This window comes from Megalopta genalis, chromosome 13, assembly GCF_051020955.1.
Source record: "Megalopta genalis isolate 19385.01 chromosome 13, iyMegGena1_principal, whole genome shotgun sequence".
Classification (NCBI taxonomy): Eukaryota; Metazoa; Arthropoda; class Insecta; order Hymenoptera; family Halictidae; genus Megalopta; species Megalopta genalis.
This window is the reverse complement of record NC_135025.1, coordinates 3,657,779-3,670,431: the sequence shown is the minus strand read 5'-3', so window position 1 is coordinate 3,670,431 and position 12,653 is coordinate 3,657,779. Positions and strand designations below refer to the sequence as shown.

The window sequence follows — 12,653 nt, the reverse complement described above, 5'->3', positions numbered from 1 at the left end:
CCGGTTCAAGGGTTGTTTACCGCCTCTTTTACCGACCCGCCGACCACCCCTCCCTTCCCAACGAATTGCCCGTTTTTAATCCGTCGCTCATCGTCGTTCATTGCCGTCGTCGTCGTCGTTGTCGTTGTCGGTCGTTTCACGAACGTTTTACCACTTCGCGCAAATAAACCATCGCTTGTAAATAATCGACAGAGGGGGCCGCGTAGGACGCGTTCAGCCGGAATTGTATGAAAAGTTATCGACAGTTCTTTGGAATATTCATCGGGGCCACCATGAATACCAGATCAGCTTGATAATTTTACGAGCCGCGGCATTATCATGCAAAAAGTTCGACTAATATTCATGATGTTAAACGCACGCGAAGAGAGAGAGAGAGAGAGAGAGAGAGAGCCGTTCACGCAATATCTCGCGCCCCCGTGGATAATTTGTCGCCGCGCTATTTAGCTCCTGCGTTTGCACTTTGAAATTACAGTTGAAACGAGCCGAGACTGCCAAGCCTCTTCCGAAATCCTTCATTTTCGCAATCTGAGCGTCGATTAGGCAGAACGCGTCAATACGCCATGAATCGTTTCTGTTTTTTATTTAACCAGAAGCAACGATCTGTCGCGAACAGTCGGCCGATTCTCGACTTCCGAAACGTTCATTTCGAGCAAACGTTACATATTTGCGATCCGCGTACAGCTTTTACTCGTTTTCTGTTGCGGCCGTGGCGAGGGCAAACTTGATTTCACAGTTTTCGCGTCGGTTCGATCCGCACGGGAAACGCAAATTCCGCGGCGGCTCTCCTCCGACGGATTCTGTAAACACGTGAGAAATCCAGGGGAGACCTACGGACAGGGTTTCAGGGTAACTGAGTGTTCGGGCTGTTCGTTAAAAACCCGGCGGCAACACGAATAAGTGAATTAGGAAGGCGCGAGGCCAGACGTCCTTTTAGGACGGCCATTTACCTTCCCCCAATTTCCCATCGTCGCCGTGTCCCCGTCTCTATTACTGCTGGGAGGGAAAAAAAAAGGAGACGAAGACAGGCCGCGGAGTGGCCGTCCTTCTGCTCATAAAAACCTTTGTCAGGGCTGAGAAAAAGGATATCTCTTCTGTGTTTCCCTTTTTTCACCGGAGTTTGGTTCCTCGTTTAAATTGGAACGGCGGGATAATTACTCGGCCGAAAGACAGGTTAAGTTCCCTTTCCAACCGGCACGTTATCCAGCCCCAGTTGGAAATCACACGTTCCTTCTTCGAGTATATGCCTCGCATTCGGAAGCTTAATTTAATTTAACTCCGAGCAGAGAAAGATTGAACAATTTATATTCATGAGTGCTTTTCATTACGGATCGGAGTTCTTAAATTGCGCTGTGCGAAATAGGATCTTTTTATTTCGGCGATTTCACCCGGAAACACCCTGTATAACCGTATCTATAATAATGCCATACGGAGGTTGCTTTCGATATAAATAAAAAAAGAAACTTCGCGTTGCATAATTTTATCACAATCGGAAGGAAAGTTATTGAATTATGTGGCGAAGAAACGGGAATTTCGGTGCACTCTGAAGAAAGTGCACCGCATGGAATATATTCAGCGGGGTCCAGCGACGAATATTTCTCGCATCGGACCATTTTTTCCCCATAGAACCCCCGGCTCCGCGACACTTTGCACGTTAGACGGGTCATCCTGGCCCCCGGAAAGCAACGGCTCGCCATAAAAGCCGACAGGCTCGCCGTAAACTCGTTCCGATCGTGTACCAGCGGCAAACAGTTTCGACACGGCTTATTAGGCTCGCCCTGAATAATTGAGCACCGTGTTAATTAACTCGACTTCTCACCCTTCGAATTAAACACCGGGGAGAACGTGCGACGTCGCTCGCGCCCCGTGAGAACCGACCGATTAAACTCGCGACCGAAACCACCGACGCCGCCGCCAACACCACCCCCTACCCGCTTTCGCTTCTTTTCCTCGCCCCCGTCCCGCGCCATCGTCGCCCTACTGATTTCATTACGCCCTACCACTCGTGTTTCCCTGAATTTATTGGGGTGATAATTGTTTTGAGACCGGCCCCGCGATAAAAGTACCGGTCCGTCGAGTCTAGGGGTTGTTTTTCGGGGCGCGGGTCGGACGAGGAAGGAACGACTCACGACTGGCTTGTAGGATGCGTTGAAAGTGTTCGTATTTGCATAGAATGGCTTTTAATTAGCCCCGCAATTAGGGCAGTGGAGCCGATTAAATGCGAGGGAACCAAACGCTGTGCATTTGCTTTCTTTTCGGTCATAATTATCTTTGTATTTATCGCGAATGAGATTTATTACTCTTTTTTTATTCTTTCATTTTGTTTATTTTTGACTATCATTAATATAACGTTATATTAATATTATATTATAATATTATATTATTATTATATATTATTTTTATATTATATTATTATATTATTATTATATATTATTTTTATATTATATTATTATATTATTATTATATATTATTTTTATATTATATTATTATATTTAACATTTATAATTATAAACGTCTATTATATTATATTAATATATTTAATATGGCTAATTGTGAACATAGACTCTTAATATCTAATATAATTTTCTTACACCTTTGATATCTTTATCTCGAACGAACAAAAGAATGCTTTATCGGCCGTTCAACATTTTCTCTGTGGAAATTTCAATCTTTAAATTAATTGCACCAAGTGCCAATGAATATTAACGAAGTCACGCTTCTTCGTCGCATTTCGACCTTCCTTATCTTCGACCACCGACAAAAGGAGATTCTTTATTAACAGCAGCTATTTAAAACTTCGCCGCAAGAACACATAAATTTCAATTTTCAGATCGCCGTTGCTGCTAATGAATTTTAAAGAAGTCCGACTTGGTGTCACGCGCGGAATATAAATGTCGTTCAAAGGAATAGATTATCATTAATAACGAGCAAATGTACTCTGCCGGCACTCGATTAAAGATTAACTCATTTAGCGTTCTTATTTCGCTGGAAATCCGAAGGAACACTCGTGAAAGGCGCAGAAGAATTTCGCTTAATCCACTTCCTGTGCACCGGGTCTCGTGAATTTGTATCCGCGCAAACATCGTCAGCGATGATTAAGTAAAGAAAACTACTTAAAGAAAGTGGAGAAACTTCGTTAACCTTTTTCGTCTCGTTGCACCCCCACCCCCTCTACGGTTATATTCGCGATGAAACGCGTCAGATTCGCAGTCAGATCGTCGCGAATCTGTCCGCAAGTTTCGCCGAAGTATCGCCGGCTGTTTAAATCGAAAAGTTCAGCTCGTCAGCCAGGCGGAAACTTCCGACTATAAGTCGGAATAATTACCGTAACATAGACGATAATTGGCGAAAATCGTGGAAAGGTTATTCATCGATAGGTGGCAGAAATCGTGAAATGTATATGAATACTTCTATATCCATATTTTATATTTTTATATTTTATCTTTATATTTTATTTCTATATTTTTTAAAAAATTGTCCACATTTTTACTGAATTAGGGAGCTCAATTCACTGCACGCAACGATTCGAAACGGCTATTTCCGGAAGCATTTCAATTCCCGGCTACAAGGCTCCGGCGCCGCTCTGTACAACGGAGGGTTGGAAAAAGCGTGTCGCGGGGGGCGTCGAAACGGGAAAGAAGTTCGAATCTTCCGCCGGGTGGTGAGAGTTTGACTTGCAGAGTGCTAATATTAAAGTTCCCCGTCGCGGAGGGTTGAAAGCGTAGCCGGCCATCGGTCCGCGGCCGCGCGGCCGGAGGGGGTGGGTCTGGGCTGGGCGTTTTCTTCGCGCATCGGACCCGATTAGATTAGAATTTGTTAGGGGTGTCGCCCGGTAACTTCGTCAGAGGAACGCTGTCAGTTTTGTTTCATCGCTCCCGGGCGCGAGAGCTTTTTGGGGAAAGTTTCGCGCACGGAATTCCGCTCCGAGACACGGCCGAAACTTTCCGGCTGAATACCGACTTATGAGGGACGACGGGGCCCATCGGGGGATGAGGGCTGAATTAGCCCCGGCACGTAATACGCGTCCGAAGATTTGACATTTTTTACCACCCTCTACAGCTCTCTTTCTCTCTCTCACTCTCTCCATCTCTAGCATTTTCCCTCGCTCTTTTTCTCTCTCTATTTCCCCCTCTTTTTTCTTTCTTTCTTGCTCATTCCGCGACAAAAATCTTCCCTCCCCGGGGATCAGTTTTTGCTCGCGGAATTTTCACGGAAGTTATAATTTCCCGCCGTCTTAAAGTCCACCCCCCCGCAAGCTTTCGCTAAAATATGCGCGCCGAATTTCTTCCAGTTTTATTTGTACTTCGTTTGTTTCTTAGCTCCGTTGGTGGGGGTGGGGGAGAATGGTAATTCGACGGGATCGGGGAATTACGCGGGGATCTTTTTGTCAACGCGCTTCTGTTAGGTACAGTTTGTTCGCCTTGTTGGATCAGCAGCGAAGAAAGAATATCAATATTATTGGTATAATTAATAGTTAATTAGAATATTAATAGTTATTGCTAATTTTTTATAATTATCGAAGAAAGGGAGACGTTTCCGCTCGATTCTTATTCGTTACAATGAACGTACATTTATACTTTGCATAATTGGAATTATGCATAACTAAAATAATTCTTGGATAAATATTCGATCGTTAATATGTTCAAAACAATTACGTTCTTGTTTGTATCGTACGTTATTAATAGATAAATACTGTATTGATATAAAAGAGATGCAGTGATAATAGTATTTACTATATTATTATATTATTTGTATTATACATTTATATTTACGTTTATATTATTATTATTACTATTATTATTACACTCGACCGATGCGCCACCGTGAACGGATAAAATCCGCGTTGCAACGGTAATTAATGGTAAATAATAACGTTGTTCGAAGGTTTCCGTCGGCATTCGTTCCGCATTTTTGCTTGTTAAAAGGGAACGAAGGCATGTCGTCGAAAAATGTTCGATGTATATTTTTTCCAAGTCGAATCTCGCCACTCGAGGGAATCAATTTCCCCTCGCGTTCCCGGCGAGCAGACGTCAAAGGGGAATTTCGATGAGTCGAATTGACAGTTTTACGATCCCCCTCGAAAGCTTCCTATATTTCGTTCGTCTCCATTGGAGATCAGAAAAAGCTTTTCTTCGTCATCGTGGATACTTGTCAAAGATCGGGACGCTTCCTCTCGTCAATTTAATTCGAGCGTGGATCGCGAGGAACGAGCGTTGCGTACACCACCACCGTTCGTTGCATATTCGGGCACACGCGTTCGGTGCACTTTCGCGTGGATATTCGCCCGTCAAATCGGATCGAACCAATTTCATAAAATTATGCAAATTATCCTATCGACGAGTTGCATTCTGAACGAAACGAAACTACTTTACAAGCCGAGTCGACGCTGTCGATTTGTGTCGCACGACTACGAAACTATCTTCGTGATTGTTTATGCAATTTATGGTTGTCTCTCTTTTTCTATTAATTTTAACCGTTCTAGAAGTAATGTTAAATTTGTATACTTACGACATTTAATTAGATATTTTATCTTAGAATAAATCGAAGATCTCAGGATATTTTATGATATAATAATAAGTATGAATGTTCGTGGACATTCTATTTTATAATAAATTGAAGATTTATCGATACTTTATTGTACGATAGAATGAAGATCCAAGGACGATAGTTTATTTTAGAATAAATTGAAAACCCAAGGATATTTTACGTGTCGTAACAAATGAAAGATTTGCAGATAATTTAATATCGAATAAATGGAAAATCTAAGCATATTTTATTTCAGAATGAACTAATAATCCTGAGGTATTTTATTTCGAAACGAACCACCGAACGGTCCAAGGATATTTCACGTCTGTTACGAAACAGGCGCAACAGTTCCGATCGTGTCGTCCTGTTTGAAAAATTGACGAATTATCTGTACTCACGGTGTCTGCTTTTAGAGGAGTCCACGCGAAGCGTTCCCTCGCTTTGTATTTGATCTTTGCCGTTTGTGACGCGGCAAGTGTAAAACCCTACGTCAGACACGTCCAGATTGATGATCTTCAGTCGACTGCCGGCGATGTTCTTTGCGGCGTGCTCGTGTGCCTGAACATTGGAAAATTCCCGTTGAAGCAGTCAAGCCGGATAGTTAAACTTTGACAGTCGAACTTAACAATTAAAAGTGATAATTAAACATAATAGGTGAACTAAATAGTTAAACCCGATAGTTGAAACAAATTGTAAAACTAAATGGTCGAACGCGATTCTGGCTGAGCAAAATATAATATAATATAATATAATATAATATAATATAATATAATATAATATAATATAGTATAATATAATATAATATAATATAATATAATATAATATAATATAATATAATATAATATAATATAATATAATATAATATAATATAATATAATATAATATAATATAATATAATATAAAATTTATCAATATTCATTTGTAGTTCGATAATTATCATTGGACTGTGAATCTTCGTTTCGTATTCGTTCAATTCATTACATTTTATAGCAAGTAATCTTTTCGACGAACTTTCGGGTGACGTACCTGTGCGTGGATCTTTTTGATAGTGATTTTCGGCCGTCTCTCCTCGAGGGGCGCTTCGTTCTTGAACCATTTGATCCTGGTTGGCGGAGGATCGCCGACGACCTCGCATCTCATATTAGCCGCCACTCCGGCATCCCTTGTAATATTCGTTAGGGTTCGTATGAATTTCAATGTGCCGCTTTTAGACCCTGATGTCGCCTCTACGTCAGTTCTGCGAACAAAAAATTCGTATATGTTTAGAGGAAACATCCTAACTATCTGAAACTTGAGAAATTTTATAGTATATTATATATATTTATGTTATATTATATTATAATATGATTATATATTAATATAATAATATATTAATATAATAATATAATATAATATAATAATATAATAATATAATAATATTATATAGTATATAATAGTATAATAGTATTATAGTATAATAGCATAATAGTATTATAGTATAATAGCATAATAGTATTATAGTATAATAGTACAATAATATAATAATATAGCAATATGTCAAAAAGAAATAATAAATAATAGTCAACGTTCGATTGATAATTGCGCGAAATAGAAGTATGCATTTGAATTTTGGCGAGATTCTAACCTTATGGAGGCAAGGTATATGCGTTCCCTTCACACCACCCGTTAGAGAATCCTCATTGAAATGTATGAGCAACATGTTGTCGCGAGAAATTGACCAAAGAACGTTCAGGACGAGGGTTCAATTTTTTATCGCCTGTCAGTTTACATGCTCCGTTTAGCATGATTACAGGCACAGCAGCGTACGACATATGAAAATTCAACGATTATTATACCTGTATCGATATTTTTACAGAGCTGGAGTTGTACATCACGGAAAAATGCGTTACACGACGACGGAAATTTGTAACGATCCATATTACATGCTATATAGCTGGGAAATATCCATTGATTACAGGCTCTCTTGCTTGTTTATTTAACGAATAATGATCGGGTAATTATAATCGAGAGCAACGATATCTCGAAAGTCTCGAGGCGCAAGCTGTACGAAAATAGATTGAAATTAACACAGAAAAATCAATCGTTAATAACAATCGTCATCGTTAACAATCTATTCTTGATTATTCCCTAAATATTTACGTATACGAAGACTTTTCTTATTTGATTTTCGATTAAATCTCTGGGAAGTATTTTTACTCCATTTCGCAGAAACGTAATTTTTAACAATTGAATTATTTAACTTTAATTATAATTATAATTATATTATTAAATCAAATTAAAATACCATTATTCCTACCGTATTATTAAAGATCCTTAAACAAGTTTACTAACGCGCTGTTACATTGTTCGTTTATATACTATTATATAAGAGATTTCAAAAAAAATTTTAACAACGCACATCGAATGTAAACCGCGGTTTATAAATAATGGTTCGAGCTCTCGTTACGAAGCTACGCAATTTTCCCGCTGGAAACAACGTCGACGTTGGTAACAATGTAAATAAATTGTTAGATCGATGGATAAAATTGAATCGAGTCCTCGATATTAATTAATTAATTAATTAATACAATAGTTTGTTAGTGCGATCGAATTTGCGGGTAATATATCGGCCGGCGCAACAATGTTAGTGTTTGCGATAAACTATCATGGGTCCGGCGATGCCTCCGAGGCCTGCGTTCCCTCTGCCACACATAAGATCGATAGCCGGAGTAATTTCATCCAGGCTCGCTGCTAACAATGTAACTTTAAAATGGGGATCATTAAAGGAGCTGGCTCTTATCAGGGCCAGCCGGCGAAACTTTCAGCTGATTGACAAAGGAATTTTGATTAAGCCAATGACGCGGGGACATCGCCGGAGGATTCTCGAACGAGAGAAACTTCGAGTGTTCCTTCATCGATCAAGTGTCCCTTTGATCTTTTTAATCCAATATTTTTGGAAGCCCAGGTTTCATTACTTATCCTCCAATCTTGATCGATAGGCCTCCTGATTAAAACGGCCCGATATTAGAATATTCAAAGATTCCTATCTCTGATCCAAAATTCATTAAGGAACTTGCTGTAAATGTTCTTTCAACGTTGTAAAGACGAACGTACAACTATCTTGTTTAAGACTAGCTTGTTTTAGGTTTATTTGTGCTTGTTTATACCGCTTTATGCTTGTTTATACTGCTTTATGCTAGTTTATACTGTTTTATGCTAGTTTATATTGCTTTATGCTAGTTTATACTGTTTTATGCTAGTTTATATTGCGTTATGCTAGTTTATACTGTTTTATGCTAGTTTATACTGCTTTATACTTGTTTATGCTGCTTTATATTTGTTTATACTGCTTCATGCTTCTTTATACTGCTTTATACTTGCTTATATTGCTTTATACTTGTTCATACTTGCTTATAAATTGCTTATGCTTCTTTATACCGCTTTATACTTGCTTATAAATTGCTTATAATTCTTTATACTGCTTTATACTTGCTTATACTTGCTTTATACTTGTTTATACTTGCTTATACTTGCTTACAAATTGCTTACACTCTCTTATACTCACTTATACTTACTTATACTTGTTTATACTTATTTATACTTTTTTAATGCTTGTTCATGAACTTAACACTTTCACGAATCACTGCAAATGTTTGCACCGCACTACCAGATGCATAAATTTAGTTGTAAGAAGTCTGGCAAATGTCTCAAAAAAATAAAAAGTTATTTCATACGACTATCCTCGTAGTTACAAACGAAATAGCCGTCGATCAGGGAGACTTCGCCGTAATTTCGAGCGAGCAGCCCGGGCCGGTTGAAAATCACGATTCTCACGTACCCGAGCGGTTTCTACCGCAGAAAACCGGGTGATAATCGCGGACCCGATAATTCCGTCGAAGGAGAAACACGAGGGGGACGAATCGGCAGGAAACTGCTCGTGGAAGTCGCAGTCAATTGCGATTTCCGGTCGCGCGGGAGGGGTAGGGAGTAATCGTGTATATATTCGGCCAATATAAATCCGGACGGGGGCGAACGTCGCCGTTGGACGTCGCGGCTAGAATATTAAGTATGAATATGTTAATGGAGCCCGCGCCGGCCACCCTATTCTTCTTCTCGCCCTCCTCCCCTGTCGCAGACTCTCGCGGCAAAATAATGCGTGCCGCGCGGACTTTCCCTGTTATCAAGGGGGTTGATATACGATATAGCCGGGGTCGCGCTATTTACCGGAGTGTTTTCTCGAAATGGACTGCCCAAGATTTCGCTCTTCTCCCCTGTCCCGGGGTCCCGGGTCCCGGGCGAAACGTTAATTCGCCCCGCGTGATTTATGGCGGGAATCGTGATGGCGCGGCGACACGTTCGCGCCCCCGGAATTCAACGGTTCCACGCATAAATTGTACCCCGTCGGAAATATCCGGTCGCCGGCGGTGTATTCTTACCTTTGCGTCTCCGAAATAACGCGCGGGCTGCGGTGATTTCTTCCAGAAATGTTCGGGAATCGAGACCGGCAAATCCGAGAATACTAAAATCGCGACTCTTCGGGCGATATTCAGGCGGGTAGTTTTTGGGGGGATTATTTAAGGGGGTTATTTTTTGCGTACGTGTAGCAATCGTCAGACGCAATTTTCCGATTCCTTCTTCGACCACCGTTCCCCCCCTCGCTTCGTTCGAATAGGTGAAAGGTCGCGAAAGCAGAGGCTCGCAACGAAAAAGGGGAAAAAGATAACAGTCAAAACGTTTCAAATTCTCGATGGAAATGAAAACCTTGGGAAGGGAAACAGACGCGGAAATTCGATCCGAAAGCCCGTCGCCCGAAAACAAAACCGGTGCTTTTTTTTATTTTCACGGAGACGGCCGCAGTTTGATGAAGCATCCGTCGGACCGCACAATGAAACACGAAACGACGGGGATCCCCGGGCGAAAGTTTAATTCGATCGAATTCGGTGTTCGATTGAATTTCAAATTGTCCGGAAAGTCCGCGGGAGGTCACCGGGACTTGACGAAATTCAATTAACCATTTCCGCGTGGATACGACGCTTCTTTTTTTCTTCCCTCTCTCTCCTCCGCTGCGACCGTCGCCGCTGCGCCCTCCTCTCCTGCTACGCCCCTTGCTCGTCCGCCCACGCCGCTCTAGGAATTTTGACGCGGTCGTTATAAAACATGAAAGAAAGCGGGCGCGGTTATTGGCCGAGAGCGGCGCCGTTGTTGTCGAAATTGACCCGGCTGAATGGCCGCGTTCCGAACAAAGAAGCAAACGAACAAATTCCCGCCGGCCGCCGCGCCGGGGACTTTAATTAATCGCGGGACAACAATCGCGCGACGTAACCCGTTTCCACCGGGCTTTCCTCTTCTCTGCTGTCAGCGAAGCAGAGAGGGAGGGAATAAGACAGTGAGCGAGTGAGAGAGAGAGAGAGAGAGAGAGAGAGAGAGAGAGAGAGAGAGAGACAGAAAGAGAGAGAGAAATAGAGAAAAATAAGAGAGTGATAGAGAGGAAGATAGAGGATAAGAGAGTGATAGAAAGAGAGAGAATAAGAGAGTGATAGAGAGAAAGAGAGAGAATAAGAGGGTGTCAGTGAGCAAATGAGAGAGAGAGAGAGGGAGAGAGAGAGAGAGAGAGGGCTTGGAAAACCGTGGGGGACTCTGCGTCTGACATGCGTGCTTCAAAAGCTCTTTGCATAATCGTCGCTCATTGTCGCGATTCACCTCGTCGCCGTGTCAATGAAGAAGTTTAATATACCGAGTGTCTTGAACGACGGAGGGTCGGCGAAATAACGCAGCCGGTGCGCCGGCACTGATAGACGCCATTGTCTTGCACAGCCGGGTTAAGAAATTGTGCGAATTGTTGCTGGGATTTTTGCAGCGATGCGAATATTTTTCGACCGACGATTGTTACTCCCTTCGGCTACGATGAACTTCGTATTAATAATAATTGATTAATTCATATTAATTTCAATTGATAATTTATATCAATGTACACCGGTATGCTGGCAGCTGTCTTCTTTTTTGCCGACTGCCTCGAATTTCTCTAAAAACGACCAGCGAGGCTCGAAGAGTAGTATTCCAGTATTCGCGACTTGGTATTCTCGGATTTGCCGGTTTCAATTCCGACCTCCGAATATTCCTGGGAAAAGATTGCTGTGCATTTGGTAAAAACCCTTAGACAATTGACTGTCCGAATACTTTTAGGGGCGACTGTTTGCGGCCGTTTCATCGTTTCGCGCGGAAAATATCGGCGCGAAGCGCGCACCTCGACAAGCGGGGCTCGTTTTAAACGCATTCTAGCGAAACGGTGGAAACACGAATCGTTCGGAAGAACGTGGATGACGATAATCTTAAAAATAAAACCGGTGCTCGTGGTCCGGGGGCGGCGAGGGGGTGGCTCTGCGCGCCGTTATTTTTCCCGCGCCGGTCGAATGGCTCCTCAAAATGCATGGAGTAACTTTGCATGGTAAACACAGAGGAAACACGAGCCCCTTTTTCCAGCCCTCTTCTCCTTCGACCTCCACCCCTCGGCCCACCCCCGTTCCCCGCGCGCCACCCCCTCGCCCGCGGATTTTGTGGACGCTGTTAATTTTGTTCGTGTCGTTTGACGTTGAAAACCGCCGGGACATCGTTAACGCATGCACCGGTGATTTCAATTTTGCGAAACTTTCCGAGCGTAACTTTTTTGTCCCTGGTAATTCGATAATCCTTTAATGGTGGCGCATAAAATCGACCGAGACGAGAGGACGGTCGATTGAAAAAAAAAATGCGATTCACAATGCGAAACGCTCGTCTATCCGCTCGTCTCTATCCGCCCGCGCCGCGCCGCGGAGGATTACTTGTAAAAATCATTTTGCAAGGATTTATCGAGTGCTCGCGGAAATAGTTCTTTTATCGAGTCGAATTATACCGTGGGTTCTCGCGTTACGGCCGCCGAAGCGATTTTTACGAATCTCTTTGACGCGAGGCGATATGGAAATCAATTTTCCACGGATGCGTGTGCGCTAACGCGTGAACAGCAACGAAATATCGCGATTTAAGCGTGTATTTAATATGAAAATCAATTGTCAAATCGTCGTTCTAAACCGTTACATTCTCGCATTCGTCGTTCGAATTCTCTATTTCTTTTTTTGGTTTCTCAATTCCTGTCTGATCGCAAGTGGCGAAAATAC

At 42.1% G+C, this 12,653-nt stretch overlaps 1 protein-coding gene across 6 annotated transcripts in view; it reads right to left on the bottom strand.

The window, feature by feature from the left end:
- Positions 1 to 12,653, bottom strand: part of Ror (tyrosine-protein kinase transmembrane receptor Ror) — a 304,300-nt gene that overhangs the window by 40,283 nt on the left and 251,364 nt on the right. For all 6 annotated transcript variants that reach the window (XR_004491200.2, XM_033477221.2, XM_076525946.1 and 3 more), the window contains 2 exons: positions 6,550 to 6,760; positions 5,922 to 6,081 (listed from right to left, as the gene is read on the bottom strand). Coding sequence is in view for 5 of the 6 variants with exons in the window: in XM_033477221.2 (XP_033333112.1) it covers positions 5,922 to 6,081; positions 6,550 to 6,760 (371 nt within the window). In the remaining variant the exon portion in view is untranslated. The remainder of the gene's footprint in view (positions 1 to 5,921; positions 6,082 to 6,549; positions 6,761 to 12,653) is intronic.